The 19,180-nt window shown below is 38.4% G+C and overlaps 2 protein-coding genes across 2 annotated transcripts; both read right to left on the bottom strand.

Moving 5' to 3' along the window:
- Positions 1–811: 811 nt before the first annotated feature.
- On the bottom strand, positions 812–9,800 carry LOC309493641 (NACHT, LRR and PYD domains-containing protein 12-like). Its single transcript, XM_082162809.1, has 11 exons — positions 9,291–9,800; positions 7,058–7,274; positions 6,841–6,984; positions 6,632–6,670; positions 4,732–6,517; positions 3,707–3,880; positions 3,459–3,630; positions 2,714–2,880; positions 2,466–2,639; positions 1,694–1,740; positions 812–1,620 (listed from the first exon to the last, which is right to left on the bottom strand). Exons 2-11 carry the CDS (start codon positions 7,257–7,259, stop codon positions 1,076–1,078), a joined length of 3,450 nt encoding a protein of 1,149 aa, XP_082018935.1. The 5' UTR covers positions 7,260–7,274; positions 9,291–9,800; the 3' UTR covers positions 812–1,075.
- A 2,010-nt stretch (positions 9,801–11,810) lies between these two features.
- LOC309493780 (uncharacterized protein) lies at positions 11,811–15,838 on the bottom strand. The gene is made up of 7 exons (XM_082163022.1): positions 15,523–15,838; positions 15,088–15,420; positions 14,063–14,269; positions 13,861–13,956; positions 13,681–13,754; positions 13,000–13,514; positions 11,811–12,594 (listed from the first exon to the last, which is right to left on the bottom strand). Exons 1-6 carry the CDS (start codon positions 15,575–15,577, stop codon positions 13,281–13,283), a joined length of 999 nt encoding a protein of 332 aa, XP_082019148.1. The 5' UTR covers positions 15,578–15,838; the 3' UTR covers positions 11,811–12,594; positions 13,000–13,280.
- Between the last annotated feature and the right edge of the window lie 3,342 nt (positions 15,839–19,180).

Here is a 19,180-nt window from a genome sequence, read left to right as displayed (position 1 = left end):
GATCACACGTGATAGCGCGTGAATTCTGTGAGGAGAACATTCTGGATAAGTGGGACTTCGGTGCGATGACGGACAAGCTTCGGATGCACTCCGTTGTGGCGAGGGACATGGTTGGACCATATGTCTTCTCACTTTTTGGATCCCTTTCTTTGCACATATCTCGTGGACTTTCTCGGGAGTGGATACCATATCTTTTGGATGTTTTCCAGGATTTTTGCGCCATCAAACAGTGACAGAGACACTACGTGCGTGCGTGCGTGTGCGGTAGGCTAGTCGAGATGGCCATGCCTAAAAGACAGTGAGATGTATCATCAGGCTACTGTGGTAATGTTAATATGTTTTGGGGTGATTTGAATGTGAACCTTTTTGTTTAAGACCTGAAAAAAAAAAAAAAAAACGACTGTGATATAGTGAGCTGTAAATTTTATTTGGGTTTCAGATAAATGATTGAGACGGATTCATGACTCCATGCCTGTATTTGCTGCCATCCTAGTACGTAACAACAGAAAGTGGAATTTGGCAACATCTCAATCACAATTTTTCAACAATGTGGTTTTTGTTGGAGGGCCATCACACGGTGTGGGTCAATCAAATGAGCCATCGCTCAGATGTCCATAGAACGTCCAATATGTTGTATTTAATGTCATCAATAACACAAATTTAACTAATTTTAATTTGTTCAGCAAACAAGTCAAGTCAGCTGCAGATTTCTTGCAAATTTTCAGATCTCAATAAATAAACCAGCAAAGGCAGTAAAGGAGCTTTTTTGCATGTTAGGTTAACAAAGTGAACAAATGAGTAAAAATAAAACTTCAAGCTCAGAGAATGTTTTAATAACAAAAATAAAGCATTAAAAAAACAGTCAGCTTTTGCATGTCTAAAAAGGCAAATCCAAAAAGCAGTAATAATTTCTGAAAATGTTCAGTTGTTAAACAATTACAGTAAAACATGTGAAACCTTTGCATTTACCTGAATAAAATCTTATCAAATTCGATTTGATGTTCTACTCAGTCGCACAGCACAAAACAAGATGACAATAAATGTGCACAAATGATAAGATAAGGAGGCTTTCAGGTTACAACATCTTACAGAAGGAAACAGAGTCACTTTCCACCCTAAATGCTGCATATAGAGTATCTTTAAAAGACGCGAGGAAGGTGTACAAGTGCGTGGGTGTGTCAGAGACATTGTAAAAGGACAAAACGCCAGCCGTCGTGTCCACATAAACCCCTACTCTCTTAAATGAACGAGAGGTCAGAGTCTTTATATTAATGTCTTCTCCAGAATGAGAAACATATGGATGAGATCCACATGTAATTTTCCACGACGAATCATTGTTTCCAAGCTGACCGCTGGCCTCCACAAAAGTAAGATCATCACTTTTCCTCTGAATGGTCTTGTACGTCACTCCGACCGTCCCATTCAAACCCGTCCATTCAGCCTCCCAGTAACAGCGGCCGGACAGACTCTCTATAGACAGAACTTGTTCAACAGGTTCAAATCTTTCTGGATGATCAGGATACGGCTGTACCTGTTCTACTAGCGTCGCTGTTCTGCCTTCATCGGATAGACACAACTGATTGTGAGCTGTGTTTGGATCCAGCTTGAGATCACAGGCGTCTGTGAAACAGAAAACACTTAAATTAGAATCTCAGAGAGAAACACAGACAGATGGAGAATGATATACACTTACACTTTCTTATCCCTGGTTTGATGAAGTGTTCACCCATAGGATCAGTTCTACAGAAGAAGTCAATGAAGAAGAAGAGGAAAGTAAGAAAAGCTTAAAAATGAGAGCAAATAATAACAAAAGGTCATGGGTTTGATTTACAAGGAATGAATGAATTGAATGAATGAACCATTATTTAAATGTCAATCTGGACAAAGTTAGCTGCCAAATACATAAATGTGTAATCACTTCCTGCATGTCACTTAAACAAAATTGAACTTAAATTGTTAGACTAATGTTTTTTTTTTTCTGATTCCAAACAGCTATATAGCTAGATTTATAATAAAAATCATCTAAACAAAACACTGACGAATTTAAATTCAGATATTCAGACATCATAGTAAGTGATTCTGTAAGTCATTGTCTGAATATATAAGATTAAATTAGGGCTCAGTCAGTATTTAAAAAATAATAATAGTAATATATATATATATATACATATATATATATATATTACTTTTCTTCAGCAAGGACACTTTAATTCAGTCAAGACTGACAGAAAAGACATTAATAATGTTACAAAAGACTTTAGCACAAATGTTCTCAAATTTGATAATAATTAGAAATGTTTCCTGAGCATCAAATCAGCATATCAGAATGATATCTGAAGGATCATGAGACACTGAATTGCACTGAATTTCTGAAATGCAGCCTTGGTGGGCAGAAGAGACATCTTGAATTACTTTAATAGATCTTAGAGAACAAATTAATGTCACATAATTGACCCATGACATACTTGAGATTCTGTAGTTTGTAGCTTGAATCCTTCAGTTTGTCGTTGAGCAGCTTGACTCCTGATTGTCCAGGGTGATTGTAGCTCAGATCCAGCTCTCTCAGGTGTAAGGGCTTTGAACTCAGAGCTGAAGACACATAACCAAATCCTTCCTCTGTCACCATACAGCCAGACAACCTATAGATAATTAAACAAATAAGCAACCCAGCATTTCTCAAATAAATAAATTAAAGCAAAAATCCCAGTTTTACCTCAGTATCTCCAGCTGACAGTTCTTCAGTCCATCAGAGAGCAGCTTCACTCCAGAATCCTGCAGGTCATTGTTACTCAGGTCCAACTCTCTCAGGGGCGAATCTGAGCTGAGTATCGAGGAAAGGCACTCACAACTCTTCTCAGTGAGGTTACACCAGCTTAACCTGCAGGAAACCATTTCAAAATGGTCTTCATTTGCCTTGTAAAAATGTATTTTCCTGCTAAGACAAAAGCTGAGATAAAACTCAACCTACAATAAAGCAATAAAACGCACCCTGGACAGAAGATTGCAAAGAAAGAGCACAGGACATTGTCTAGTCCAAACTTTTCTCCTTCCTTATCTCTGCAAGGAGATAAGGAAGCCTAACCCTAACCCTAACCCTAATCAAAGATCTAAATTAAGTCATAATCAATCTTTATGATCATTTTCTAATAAGAAACACAATCTAATTTTGGTTATCATGTGAAATTGGAGTCAGATTAAACGTAGAGCTACTTTACTGGAGCGCTGAAAAGACGTACACGCATTATTCCTTCGCCCACACCATTGGATTCCGTCTTTGGGCCAATGGCTGGTCTTTACAGCCTGATACAGTGTGCTTGATATACTGTATTACAAAAAAATTATGGATAGTGTCAAAAGGATATTTCACCCAAAAATATAAATTATTTTATCATCTTGCTTGTTTATTTCATCAAATTGATTCAAACTTCTGTAATGCTAAATATCACAAATACTTTCCTCAGAACTTGAAGTTTTCTGTTTGTATTTTCCATCCCATGTAGGAGATGATGGAGTCCAGAGTCCTGCAGATCACTGCCGCTGAGATCGAGCTCTTGTAGACGATGTGAGATCTTCTGGATCGCAGAAACCAGCTCCATACAGCTGTCCTGGCCAAAATGACACTGGGCAAACCTGAATGAGTACAATATGAGAATTACATTTCAGGCTAGTCAGTAAATGTTTACACAGCAATGGAAACGGTTATTACCTCAGTGCCTCCACATGACAGTGTGGGCTCTTGAGTCCAGCAGAAAGCACTTTCACTCCTGCCTCGATACTGTAATTGTGACTAAGGTCCAGCACTCTCAGAGGACCATCTTCTAGTTGGAGAGCCAAAGCCACCGTTTCACAGGACGTTTCTGTCAGTCCACAGTCTGAAAACCTGTAAACATGGCAAGGTGTTTACTTGTCATGAAGAGTTTACCTTTACATTAAAAAAATACAGATCACAGTAAATTTGACCTAAAATCGAATACGCTGCACAAATAAATTCGAAATATAGAAAAATGGGGGGAGGGTCGTCTTTAATATAAAGCTAATAAGGTTTTATGAATTCTATTGATTTTTTCAATTGTTGATCAAAATGATCAAAATTGAAAGCAATAAAACAGAATCATGAACAATTAAAACAGAAAACAGAAATTGTGGGGTAAAATAACATTTAAATGAGGTGCTTTGGTGCTTCCAACGATTATAAAAACGAGATAATTGAGGTTAAATGAATATTGTGCCGCTGCCACATTCTGTCCAGCTCTCCTTCCATTTATTCACAGCGGTGCACTTTCATTTTCCCCCAAAAACAAAATAAACTTCCAAATCAGCCAAATTAGTGAGTGTTGTAAAATACAGTCAACTGTTGCTAAACTGTGGGATATTAAGAAACAGTTGAGAAAGAAAAAATGTTTAACAGTACTTTGGATCCGTGCATTAGCTCTTAAAGTGACAACAGCCTAATAAACCTGCTGTAGTCCATCATTAATCATAATCAAACAACAAATGACAAAGGAAAATCACTTACTGACCTTGACTGAATAACTTAAGTAGCTTAAATACATTTAATGTCTTCAGTAACTATGCAGACTTATATGCAGTGTTATTTTGCATTTGATTATTTAATTTCTGTTGTTGGCTATCACTTATCTGAATACCACTGTTAGTAGCAGCAGCCCTAAAACAATAGGTTGAAAAATACAACAGAGACTAATACAACACCCTTCATTTGCCTCTACTTACAGGGCTTTTCTGCAGCATCTCACAGCTGGCACGAGTCTCCTGCATCCGGCATATGTGTCGTTGAATGTCTTCGGGTCAAAGACATCCAGCACCTCTTCTGACATCAGAAGCACATAGACCAGCGCTGAGCAGTTCGAGTTGGACATAGTTCTCAGCTGACCGCTCTCTGACCTCAGATATTTCATGATTTGTTGGTATAGGGTTCTGTCCTGCAGTTCCAGTATGCAGAAGAAGTGGTTGATGGATTTATCCGGGCACTTGTCATTGTTTTGCAATTGCTTGATGTATTGGATGGTTTTATTGATGCATTTTCTACTGTCAAGCGTTTCGTCCAGCAAGCCGATCAGGAGTTTCTGATTGGACTCGAGAGAAATGCCCAGCAAAAAACGCAGAAAGAGATCAAAATGCCCTCGCTCGCTGTTCTTGGCTTTATCAATCGCCTTTTTCAGCAAAATGTATAGCATTTGGTCTTTCTTGGGGCATGAATCCTCCAGGAAGAACTTCAGCTCCTCCATGTTCTGCTTCAAATAGCAGAGGAACACGTGCAACGCAGCGAGAAACTCCTGCACACTCAAATGTATGAAGTAATAAACCTTCATCTCATGCAGGACAGAGTCTTTCTTGAAGATTTCAGCACACAATCCTGTGGTCTCATCACTTGCGTTGATGTCGCACGCTTCCAGATCCTCCTCGTAAAACATGACGCTCTCCTTCTTCAGCTGTTCAAACGCCAATTTAGCCAACTTGGAGATCATTTCTTTGTTTAAACTCAAGACTTTTTTGCGGTCTCTTTCGAGTTTCTCCTCGTACTTCTGATTCTTTATGTTCATCTGTATCAGCAGGAAGTGGATGTACATTTCGGTGAGTGTCGAGGGAATGTCCTGTCCTTTGTTCTTGATGAGAATATCCTGAAGAACGGTGGCCGTGATCCAGCAGAACACGGGAATGTGGCACATGATGTAGAGACTACGAGACGTCCTAATGTGCAAGATTATTCTGGAGGCATGCGCTTCATCTTTGATCCTTTTTCTGAAGTACTCCTCCTTCTGCTGGTCGGTGAATCCGCGCACTTCTGTAAATAATCCTATGTACTCCAGAGGGATCTGATTGGCCGCCGCTGGTCGTGATGTCACCCAGACGAGAGCTGACGGAAGCAGTTTTCCTTTAACAAGGCTTGTAAACAAAGCATCAGCAGATGATCGTTCATTCACACAGTTCACTGACTTACAGTTAAAGTTCAAATCCAGACGACTCTCGTCAAGTCCGTCAAAGATGAATGCCAGCTTGCATTTTTTATAAAACTTAGTGTTTTCCACGTCTTTCAAATCAGGATAAAATTCCAGCAGAAGCTCATGGAAACTGACCTCTTTATCATCTTTAATCAAGTTAATCTCTCTGAATGGAAGCAGAAACATACAGTCCACATCCTGATTGGCTTTTTCTTCGGCCCAGTCCAGGATGAACTTGTGCACGGAGAACGTCTTTCCGATGCCAGCGATGCCTTTGGTCAACACAGTGTTTCCCTCCTCCTTTTGCCTCAATAAACAGAATATGTCATTGCAGTCGATCGGTGTTTCCTCAAATTTGGGCGTTTTTAAGACTCGATCAATCTTGAGAACTTCATGTTCATCATAGACGTCTGTAATGTCCCCTTCGGTGATGAAGAGTTCTGTGTAGACTCTGTTGAGATGTGTTTTGTTGTCTTTTTTGCCCTCAAAAACACGTCCTGTTTTGGCCTTCATGTTGTTTTTGTGACTTTCCAGGATTTTTTGCAAGACATCGTCCTCTAGATCAAATCAAAAACACAACAATTGTTGTTAATCAACATGAGTTCTGCCTAAAATCATCATTTTGTTGGGAATCGTAACTTGTAATAAAATTGTGGCTATTGTTTTTGTACCTTGTTCAGAGGTCTGTCCCTCTGCTGGATTTTGTTGTCCTTTGAGGATGGCAGCAAGCATCAGAAACAACGGCAGAAAAAAATGCACATCCATTATACTCAAATCGTTTAGCTATTAACGTGGTAACAAAGCATATTTATTCAAAGCTTACAGACTATTTGCAATTTCATAGTGACACATGTTAACTGCATTAGTGCTATAATCTTACCAATAACACCAGTAGTTGAGTTCGAGTTGATGATTATTGAGCCATGGACAACAGTTTGAACGAATACTGGCGAAATTGCAGTTGCACCTGATTCAGCTTTCAGATCAACATTGACTGCAGTGTGAGGGGAGCTGATTGTCTGCACTGGGATACAAACTGAGAGATTTACACACTTTCTTACATTACAGCTTTAACATTAATGATTTTACTTCATTACCATTCCTCTGTTCAGCTTGGTTCCTCTGGAGGTCTATCTTCACAGCTTCATCTGATCCACGACACTTCTTCAGCTCATCTACAGCGTCACTTGTGTCTTCCCTCTTCAGTTCATCAGCCGTAACTGCTCTTTTCAGCCTCTTTTCTTCGTTATTGTCCAGCTCAACCACTGCTTCCTGAAGCTGCTCTGGAGCGGACGCCATCTTGTCTACTCAGGTCTTTTATAAGATCAAACGAGACATATGACCAGAGACTTGCTTGGTAGCTTACTCTAAATTTACAAGAGAATAATTAAATCACTGGCATCTTAAAATTAATTAATTAATATTAATAATAATAATATGATAAACTAATGGAGTACCCACTTAATAATACTAAACAAAGCCCTTTAACTTCACTGTTGAATAGCTACACTCAACAAGTTATAAGGATGTAAGAACAGAAGCAGTTTTGTTAATGTTCCTGTACAGACATTCTCATGCTTACGGAAAGTCCAAAGTCTCACCTAAAGGCCCATTCCCAGCAAACACAGAACGTTGGCACAACGTACCCAACCTTCTAACAACGTTTTATCAACATGGCCAAAAGGTTGCTATAAATACGTTGTGTGGTGAAGGTTGTTACAACGTTGTCACAATGTTGACATTAAACCATCGTTCAGGGCCATTGCTTAAGGTTGTGCCAACGGTGTCTTAACCACTGGACTACATATGTACTCGTCACTGCCCTGAAGCGCGAAAATCAGCCTTTTAAATTCCAACCACCTGTTGGGCTCATTGTGTTGTCTCGTTCTTCATCGAGCAAGTATAGGCCTACGTAAGTATTGTGTTTTATTTACCTCAGCTAAATAAGATATGTAATTAATCAAACACAACCTACAATTTTATTTTCTAATGTGACTAATGTAGCCTTGCTTGCACCATTTAGTTTTTCCATTTCATTTGTCTGCTATTTAGTCTCATTCGTTTCTTTGCTCCTCTGGATTTGTGGATGTTTCCTGGATTGATTCCGTTTACTGAACTTTATCGCCCGGCTTTCGACCACTGTCTGCCGTGTACATAACACGGTTTTGTTCATTAAATGTTCTGATCTTTGCTTTTTATGTTTTATTTATTATACTTAAAATAAATTTGTATATAAATTTATTTAGTTTTTCTTTTTGCACAAATGTATGACTTTTGGAAGTGCAATTTGATTACCATAATATGCAGTTAGTTTTAATAAAGGTGAATTAATGTCACCTTCTGTAATTTTTACTTTTCAAAGTGTACACTTGCAGGTGTTGATTATAATTAGGCAAATTTACTGATAGCCCCATTAAATAATAATAAGGACAAATAATATTTAATACAACTATATAATTATCTAATTATATCTAATTATAATCTAATTATCTATATAAAACATCTGACTAATTAAAAATTAACCTCAAAACATAAAATGCTAAATGGGGATATCTATAGGCCTATTTAGCATAAAAACAAAAAATTGTCAGAACGTCGTCTCTCAGTTGCTGAACAACGTTGCTACAGCCCTGTCGCCTCTTACAATTCTACGTTGTTACAATGTTTCGAGCACGTAGACAGCGACGTTGCCATAGAAGAAATGCAACGTGCCACAGACCTTGCCACAACGTACTGTAAATGTGTTTGCTGGGTTCACACCAAGATCGATTTATATAATGATAACTGTATTTGCATCCCTCCAACGGACAATAATGTTTTGTTTATTCTCCATTTCCGTTATGGTCTATCTGTGACCATATCTGCAGCTCGCAGTAGCCTAAGTTGTTTTTTCGTTAATCAGCTGGAAAACAGCTCGTTCTGAAGTGATTCCAACGATGTCATTCTTCTTATAGCTGTGGTGTGGACTTTGCTACTTCTTAGAGATAAACTTTATAGGTATCGTTGGTGTGAACGAGCCGTGAACGGTTACATTCAAGGAAGTTCGAAGACCAACAGCATGCAAAACCGACTTGGGTGAACGACAATCAATTTATTAGTAATTCAATGTATATTAAACATAATATAACGTTAAACTTAAGACATAACGCTGGGTGGATGCAAAGAGTGTTTTTTTTTATTTATTTTTTTTTATCAAAGACGAAAGGTTTCTTTGGATCTAATCAGCATACAATACAATGCACTGCCATAAAGCACATTTAAAAAACAACCCAGGCTGAACAACAAAAAGATAGAGTGATATAGTTGTTAAATATATAACACACACGATACCTGTCCTGCAGTTCTTAAAGGCTTCTGTTACTTTCACTTCAGAACGCCATTTCCTTCCATCAGGCTTTTTATTCCGCTTCCGCCCTGAAGGAGGCGCTGATACTCGACTCATATTATTGTGTGTGTTTTTTTTAACCTTTCAGGACTTGATGGTGTGACTGTAAAGCCAGTATTGGGATTTACTGAAGCTACTCATCAATACTAAATATTGCCTTTATTGTTTCCCACAAGTCAAGACATCTTCATTTATATAGCGCTTTTAACAATGTAGATTTTTCCAAAGCAGCTTTACATTGATAATAGGAAATTAACAATGGATATGGATATACTATAACAAAGCAATGGATATAATAATTCCTACTCATTTAAGGTTTTAGATCATGGAATGACTCCCAGAAGAAAACATATGACCTGGTTAAATCAGATGTATCACGACTGTTTCCATTTTGGGAAATATATAGCTTAATCAAAGCTGTATTCTAGCAGTATGCACACACACGAATACACAAATACGTTCGGTATTTATGGAAGGGGCCACCGGAGGAAAATAGGGGAGGGTCATGTCTTTTTATTCTTTGTTGAGGGGAGGGTCATTCAACTTTTTTTAGTCTAGGGGGAGGGTCACCCAACTTTTATATACATGAAAACAGCAACATTTCAAAGTGGCTTGTTTGGTGATATTTTTTTCCATTTAGCTCCATGTTGATCTCGCGTTATCAGCCCCCCTTCGATATCAGATGGGTCTGACCCAACAAAAATCCAGTTTGGCTGACAGTGCGCGCGCACTTCAGTTCCCGCTCAGAAAAAATGCATCATGTCAGAACAGAATGCCAATGAAATGTTTACCCGGCAAAGCTTTAAAGCACGAGCAAATAATGAACTTTTGTGATTGTGAATAAGTGCACAGTGTCCTGTGAGTGTAACTCTACCACTGCATTAACATGTGATGTGAACGTCGAGTTTTACAGTATTGCGACTGAGGCGCCAGAACTGCTGCTGATAGAATGTGCGCTGTAGCGCGATACTACCATATTTTAGTTCCATTCTTATTTTGTTTCCACGATGTGTAAGATGTAGGGCTACCACATCTTTAAATTACTATTAGTATTATTTAAGTTAACATAATAAAATACGTAGACCTACACCACAAAAACTAGTTGAGGATAAATTCGTTAAAATTGGGCGATTCCAGTGTTATAGACTTAACATTTGCAGTCAAAACTTGAAATATAAATTCTCAGAAAATGCATTTAATACCAATATTTTGGAGTCAAGACATTAGAAAAATAAAGGAGTCAAGACATTAGAAAAATATCAGTCTACACATTAAATTTTATATTTAATATGAGGGAAATACACATGTGACGTGACGTGACACAAAAAAATCTTTAACTTTTAGGTGGCAAAATATGTTTTAGTAAATCTTCTATAAATTACACTGTGCAAACCAAAAGATATATACCCACCGGATGAATAAAGATCGGCCTCCACAGAACATAAAATATTATTTTAATTTTATTTTTCGTGTTCGCATTTATGTGAAAAAAACAAAAAAATAATGTTACGGGCGTCAGTTCTCCATTACGGACATGACTGCTCTGAAAGCGACTTAAAAAATTTCACAGAGACCTCAAACAGAAAGCACAAAGCCTTTCTTTAAAGTGAATTTCGTTTTTTTATTAATTGTATCTTAATTGTAATCAATGTTTCATCTGGATTTAATAAATAAGAAGTAAATATAGTAGAAAATAGATAATCACGGAGGCGCGGGCGAGTGAACTGGACTCTTGTCTCATAAATGAACCGAAACTCAGCGTAAGGTATGCTACTTGCCTCACAGACCTGAGAAATATATAGAAAGCTTGAAATGTCTACTTTTAAACAGAACAATTCAAAACGAAGGAAAACAGACTGCTTTCTGCTTATGAAATGTGCATTTCTCTCTGGCGCGTTCTGAGAAGATCGCGACGCATCGTCAACTTCATCTTTGCAGTCGACACAGAAAACACTTGTTTATTAATAAACAATTAAAATGTCTCCTTGCTATATTTGACATATTAATAATCATTACTTTTGCTGGTTCTTTGTGACAGCTTTTAGATGCTTTATTGGCAGCCCCACCCACATGTTGAACGAGTCACAAACATCAGCACCGAAAACATGATTTTTTTCAAATCTAAAATAAAAAATCGTGATACGAACCGAATCGTAGGTTTGGTCTATCGTTACAGCCCTAGTAAGATGAGAAAGCAAGAGTTTATGGTTTAAAAAAACAACAAAAGAAAGCAATGGCTATCTGAACATCTTTGCCAAGCGCAAACCAGTACAGAAGTAGGCTAATCAATAAATTATCGGGGAGGGTCATGCCTTTTTTCACAAACATTTTGGAGGGTCATAGAAAAATGTATTGCTGGCGAAGGGAGGGTCATGTCTTTTTTGACAACAGATCTCAAAACTCCTCCCTCCTCCCCCTTAAATAAAAAACGAACAGTCCCTAAGTGAAATTTGAATGAAAATAAAAATAAAAAAATAGGTTGCACTTATAATGCATTTATTATTGTAAGAAAGTTGCATCAAAAAATGTGTTTAGAGTGGCCAAAAATGTGCGGGTTGTAATAACAAGCCATATACTCTTTGTTACACAGCTTTTTGTTATGATTTTTATTTTTACTTTCATTAATGCACTACAACATTTCCTTTCTGCACTTATTTAATCCTTCACTATGTATTTTGTTTGGTTTATAGTTCTGTAATAAGGACTTGTAGATATGAAAAAAAAAAAAAATAAATGTGACCAAGCATATGTCAAACAATCTTATGTCTCTGATGATTTATCCAAAATAATGCCAAGGAAACAGATTTCAAGGAGTTTCATTCTTCGTGCTGTATGTAACTTTTTCACTCTACTAAAGCATAACAACACCATCATATGTTTGCATATATTGAGGAAACATGCTAAGTTCACATACTCGTTTCTCTGAAAAACACTTCTACAGCCAGTTATTACACTTAGTGTGTTTCCAGGCTGGAATGGCGCACAAATGGCGCACTTCATGTGGACTTTCGGTCTTGTGGACTTAAATTGCGTGTGCTCGCAGAGTCTACGAGTCCGTAGGCCGTCCCATTCAGCATTTTACCTCTCTGAAGTGTGCTCAGCAGCGCCCCCTTTGTACCCTCGAAGCGGTCTTCCGCGAAGTCCGCATAGATGCAGGCTCCACACACTTTAACTACCCAGGAATCCTTGCGAAAGGCCAATCAGACAACGGATGGGAGGAGATTTCGCTCACGGACAATTGTTGACATGCTGAGAAGAAAATATTACGGATAATATTATAAAATATTATTAATTAAATAAATAGAACCGAATGTCAGGGCTTTACTGAGTCATATCATATGTAAACATAGTATGAATATTGAAACCTGTAAATTCATCTGAAACTCATGCACATTTTCATTATGTGTTAAAATTGTAATCTTAGTTCAAATGGAACATCATGTATTATTATGTACAACTGTATAAATCATTTAAATAAGCATGATGTATCTATTGTCTAATGCCCAGGTGGCATGCACAATATCAAAATACAGAACTGTAAAATTAGGCTGTGTAGTGGACATGGAGATAAGACTTCTCAAATGTGATTTGTCCTGTCCAACAACAACCAGACCGTTATTTCCGGGGTGACGATCGAGTCTGACCCAAAAATACCTCTCAATGCGCCCTCGTGGACTCGCGCCAAGGGCCCTATAGGTCTGCACTGCATGACGTCACCAAAGTGTGGACTCTGAGGAAGTCCACAAGTCCGGAGTGTGCCATTTGGGACAGGGCCTCTGTGGAGGCGGGAGAAACAACGATCTCCGATATTATGAATTCGACTGCAGTACCTATTTCGACCACTAGTTGTAATTCTTACAGACTGCACCTTTAAGTTTGGTGTGATTCAGGTTTGACTGTTAATCAACCTGATGTCCATGAATGTCCACAGTGTTTTATGGTCTAACGGTGGCATAGTCAGATGTGTCCTGGCCGTCAGTCCTGTCTGAGAGACGTGTAGCTGAAAACTTGATGGTGGAGTAGTTGAGATTATCAGGGGGGCTGCTGGGTAATTGTGCTAAAGCATAAACAGAGGTGTCGTGCTCATCAAACACAGGAAAGACCAAACTGTAGTCAGGATGATCAAGTGTGTTCCCGATCTCATCATAATCAGAGTCAGCATGAGTGGCCTGACAGAGGAGAAGAGAAGAGAAGAGAAGAGAAGAGAAGAGAAGAGAAGAGAAGAGAAGAGAAGAGAAGAGAAGAGAAGAGAAGAGAGCACAAACAAATGGTTAGATTAGAACCCACAAATACAATTTAAAGATCAAACTCAAACAGACACATGCTAAAACTCACTTCTCTATTTGGTTTCATATCTCTGTTGGGCAGATGCTCGGTCGGGCCTTGAACGATATCTCTGGGCTGCTTTCCTGTTTTGTGAAAAATGTATTAATGATCTTTGTTTTGTGACACTGAGGTCTAGATTGACTATGAAAATGAGAGGTAATATAAATGATTCGTGAGAAATACGGTTACCTTCTTTCGTTTGTCTCCATCTGAAGTACATGAAGAGTGAGAATCCACAGCCTGTCAGGATCCCTATGACCACCAACATGATGAACATGTTAAAACCTGGAAAAACAGACAACAAAACTATGTGAATATGACTTTAAATGTCCTATTTTTAAGGAAACTTGAGAAAAAACGTCCATGGACAGGCATTCAAAACTTTAAGCACCTGAACTCATCATGCCTGATTTAGTTTGAGGTGCCGCTGTATTATTAGATGATGAGGAATTCAGTAACACTGAAGGTGATGTTGTTGAGGATGATAAAGGAAACACAGATGTGACGGGTCTGATAGATGCACTATCTTCAGTCGCTGGTTTACTGGTGTAAACTGAAGCTGTTGTGGTTGGTTTCGATGACGTCATCGCTGATGTGACTGAAGCACAAATAATCATTAGGTTTAATGCATGACAGTCTGATGTTTATTGCCGGTATGATGAGAATGCAAAACTAAGATGACGAGAATGCAAAACTAAGATTAAGCAAAGCTTTTTATATATTGAGCATGCATTTTCAGAATATATACAGTTTAATTTTCACAGTCTAATAGTGGCAGAAGATCATGTGATCTCTTTGTACTTTCCCCTGACACAGCTGTCAGTAACACAGAGTCAAGAGTGTGGAGCAAATATAGCGCTGTACGTGTGACCAGCCATGTGTGTTTAGCATTTTCACTAGTTTAAAGACATCATGTAAGATGTAAGTGTCCCAAATTCTCATTAATTCTACACTGCATCCTTGAGTCTCTGTTATAGTGACAGTATGGGCTGTTTAGTCTAATGTAAATCATGTCAGCTATGTTTTGGTGTGAACGGCTTCTCTGTTAACAAAGACTGATAATGGAATAAATATAAAATGAAAAGTTATTTTACTACAGAAAGACCTGAACTTGTGTGTACAGATAATGTATACTTTGTGTTTTGAATGAGTGATTTCTCCATAACTGAGACAGTGTTGTGTGTGAGGAAGTGATGCGGGTCAGTGTCTGTGGTGTGAACACTCATCATCATCTACAGAGGATACTGTGGTTTCTGTTATCTCGCCTCTTTATATCTTTACAACACGTGATACAGCGCTCTCTCAGACACACACAGATCTCTCTAATGTTACTGATATATTAGTTATGATTATATGTGTTTTACACCATATCTATGTGCACTGTCCACTTCACTCATACAGAATATTCTGATTTACCAGGTTTAATTTCCAGGATAATCTCTGTGTATTTATCAGGTTTTCCCAGTCCTGTCCTCACACCACACCAGTATTTGCCTTGATCCTCTGTTCTCAGATCAGTGATGTTGACGGTGAAGATGTGGGTCGTTCTGTCATCGGTCAGAGAGAATCTCCTGTCTTTAGCTGGAGATCCAGATTCAACAGGAATGTCTTTATTGAGTACTAGACACTCTCCTCTGCAGAGATACTTATTCTTCTCTTCATATCCAGACTCATAGGGACAGCGTATTCCAACTTTTCCTCCTTCATAACCAGTGAAAGTCAAGATCTCCGTCGTCTCACACGCCAAGACTAAAAACATAAGAGAGAGAAACTCAGCTCAGAGCGAACATGGACCTGATTGAGAACAGGTGCTGTTTTAGAAAGACTCAGAAACACAGAATAAACTCTTACCTGACATGATGAGCAGGAGAAATATGAGAAGTTTATTATCACAGATCTGGATCATTTTCTGCTTTATCTGTGAGCCGCTGTTGGCCTGTGTTATGAAGAGCTCTCTCTCTCTCTCTCTCTCTCTCTCTCTCTCTCTCTCTCTCTCTCTCTCTCTCTCTCTCTCTCACACACGCTCACTCTCTCTCTCACTCACTCACTCTCTCTCTCTCTCTCTCTCTCTCTCTCACACACGCTCACTCTCTCTCTCACACGCTCACTCTCTCTCTCACTCACTCACTCACTCACTCTCTCTCTCTCTGTCTCTCTCTCTCTGTCTCTCTCTCTGTCTCTCTCTCTCTCTCTCTCTCTCACTCACTCACTCTCTCACATGCTCACTCTCTCTCTCTCTCTCTCTCTCACTCACTCACTCACTCACTCACTCACTCACTCACTCACTCTCTGTCTCTCTCTCTCTCTCTCTCTCTCTCTCTCTCTCTCTCGCTCTCTCTCTGTGCGCATGCGGGAGTGAGTGGATGCGTGTGAGTGAGAGTTCTAAAGAAAGTTTTCCTTCTTTTTCTCCCTATTTTTTGTTGTTTGTGGTTCCAAACAACAATTTTTAAATATATTATTTTGTGTAATTAAGTTAGAGGGTAACAGGATTTGAGGTAAACTGAGGAGCGCAGTCTTCCAGCGAGTGCTGGTTGGCAATGGCGTCCTCTGAACGCCTCAGTTATGATCAGCTTTCACGCAGGCATGGCATCAAGATTGCACCTGCAATGAATTGTTCAGTGGAAGAGTGTAGTTTAGCGGTTGGGAATGTTGTCGGTCACGACAGCATAATATCAGCGTCTCGTATGAATAGTGCGGTGGTGATTTTTTTAGATAACATTGAGAAAGTGACCAGCGTGGTGCAAAACGGAATTGTCATACAGGAGACTTTTACGCCAGTAATGCCTTTAGTTCAACCGGCAAAAAATATTATTTTGTCCAATGTCCCCCCGTTTATAAAAGTTGAGTTGCTGATCACAGAGTTGTCCAGGCATGGAAAAATTGTATCACAGATGAGAAAAGTTCCGTTGGGCTGTAAATCCCCTTTACTTAAACACTTAGTCTCATTCAGACGGCAAGTTTATATGGTACTAAAAAGTGAAGTTGAGGAAATTAATGTGGCATTTAAATTTAGATCCGATGGCTTCGATTATGTTGTGTTTGCAAGTTCTGAGACGATGAAATGTTTTAAATGTGGAGGTGGAAGGGCACATTAGAAGTTTGTGTCCAGGACAGACTGAGGATACTAGTGTAAATGCAGTGACTAATGCAGTGGCTGTGGAGAATGATGCTGTCAGAGCAGTCGAGCACGAACAAGCTGGAGCTGTGAGGGATACAGCCGAGGCTGGAACGAGTGATGCAGGGATGGGAGGTTCAGGAATGGTAGAGGGGGAAACACCAAATGTTATTGACAAAAATGTTGATCAGGTGATGGAAGATGGGGTTAGTATGGAAGCTTGTTTCCGCCACTGAATAATAAATAATAATAATAATTGCGACTTTTTATCTCACAATTCTGACTTTTTTTCTCAGAATTGCGAGATATGAAGTCAGAATTGTGAGAAATAAAGTCGCAATTGCGAGATATAAAGTCGCAATTCTGAGAAATAAAGTCGCAATAGCGAGATATAAAGTCGCAATTGCGGGATATAAAGTCACAATTCTGAGAAATAAAGTCGCAATAGCGAGATATAAAGTCGCAATTGCGGGATATAAAGTCACAATTCGGAGAAATAAAGTCGCAATTGCGAGATATAAAGTCGCAATTCTGAGAAATAAAGTCGCAATTGGGAGATATAAAGTCAGAATTGCACGATATAAAGTCGCAATTGCGTGTTATAAAGTCAGAATTGTGAGATATAAACTATTCTGTGGTAAAAAAAAAAAAAAAAAAGTCCGTCTTTTTTTCCCTTAGAATTGGACTTTATTTCTCAGAATTGCGACTTTATATCTCGCAATTGCGACTTTATTTCTCAGAATTGTGACTTTATATCCCGCAATTGCGACTTTATATCTCGCAATTATGATATACAATGATATAAAGATACAATTATGATATGCAATGATATAAAGTCGCAATTGCGAGAAAAAAAGTCAGAATTCTGACTTTTTATCTCACAATTGCGAGTTTATATCTCGCAATTCTGACTTCATAACACGCAATTGCGACTTTATTTCACGCAATTCTGACTTTATATCTCGCAATTCTGACTTTATAACACGCAATTGCGACTTTATTTCACGCAATTCTGACTTTATTTCACGCAATTCTGACTTTATATCTCGCAATTCTGAGAAATTTATTTCTCAGAATTGCGAGATGTAAACTCGCAATTGTTAGATAAAAAGTCGCAATTATTATTATTTATTTATTATTCAGTGGCGGAAACAAGCTTCCATAGTTAGTGAGGAGTATGTGAGTGATGGTGCAATTTTTAAGACGCCCTCTGTTAAGAGGAAAAGGAATAAAACGAAAAAAGGGGATGCAAAGTCAAAAAACAACTGCCAGAAGTAAAAGTTGATGCACGTAAGGATGTTGAATGTAGTACTGCTGAAGATTCTGATAGTGATACTTTGGACAAAAGGAGTAGGAGTAGTGCTTACTCTTTTGGAAAAGTTAGTTTTTTTTTTAAAAATGTCCAGGTTACAGATTTCTTCCCAGACCGTAAAATGTTCATTGACTCTGTGGGGATGTTAATGCGAGGTGAGGGTGAAGAACAGTTTACTGTTGAAGAAATGTATAGACTAAAGAAAATTGTTGCAAAGTTGAGATCAGAACTTCAAGCAGAGGATGGGTTTGAAACGATATAGTCTATTTTGCTCCTACATACTGAAGCTTGTCTTAATCCGAGTCCTTCTCTCATTTATTTTTTTAATGAGTGTAGTGAGGGTAGGCACTCTTAATATGAATGGGGCACGAGATCCGTATAAAAGAGCACTGTTATTTGAATTAATAAAACAAAAGCAAATAGATGAATAGATGTTTATTCAGGAGACACACAGTGATGGTCTAAATGAAATTGATTGGAGAAAAGAATGGGAAGGAGCGGTGCTGTGCTCTCATATGAGTTCTACTAGAGGAGGGGTGGCTGTTTTATTTGCTAAGCATTTTACTCCTGCCCCTTTTGAGGTGAAACAAGAAATTCCTGGTAGACTTATTGCTATACGGGCACAATTTGAAAAATTCAATGTTGTGTTTATTAACGTGTATGCTCCCACTAATGGCGCTGAGAGAGTTTTTTTTTATTTTATAATCTCAATGGACTCTTGCAGAGCTGTAACTCAGATGAATATTTGTTTTTAGGTGGTGATTTCAACTGTACAGAGAATTATGTATTAGATCGAAATCATGCTGAACCTCATGAAGCCTCAGGCCGTGCTATACGAACATTGATTGAGACTCATAAATTGTGTGATATATGGAGGCGTTTGAATAAAAATGATAAACTGTATACGTGGACACATACTCGAGAGAATTTAATTTCTTTGGCCAGATTAGATAGATTATACTGTTTTAAGCACCATTTTAATATTATGAAAAGTTGTGTAATTAGTCCATCTGGTTTCTCTGATCATGCTATTGTTACATGTAAATTCGTTATAGCAAATATTAGGTCAAATAGTGCCTATT

The sequence above is a fragment of the Leuciscus leuciscus genome (assembly GCF_965113295.1).
Source record: "Leuciscus leuciscus genome assembly, chromosome: 3".
NCBI lineage: Eukaryota > Metazoa > Chordata > Actinopteri > Cypriniformes > Leuciscidae > Leuciscus > Leuciscus leuciscus.
This window is presented reverse-complemented; position numbering and strand designations above follow the sequence as displayed.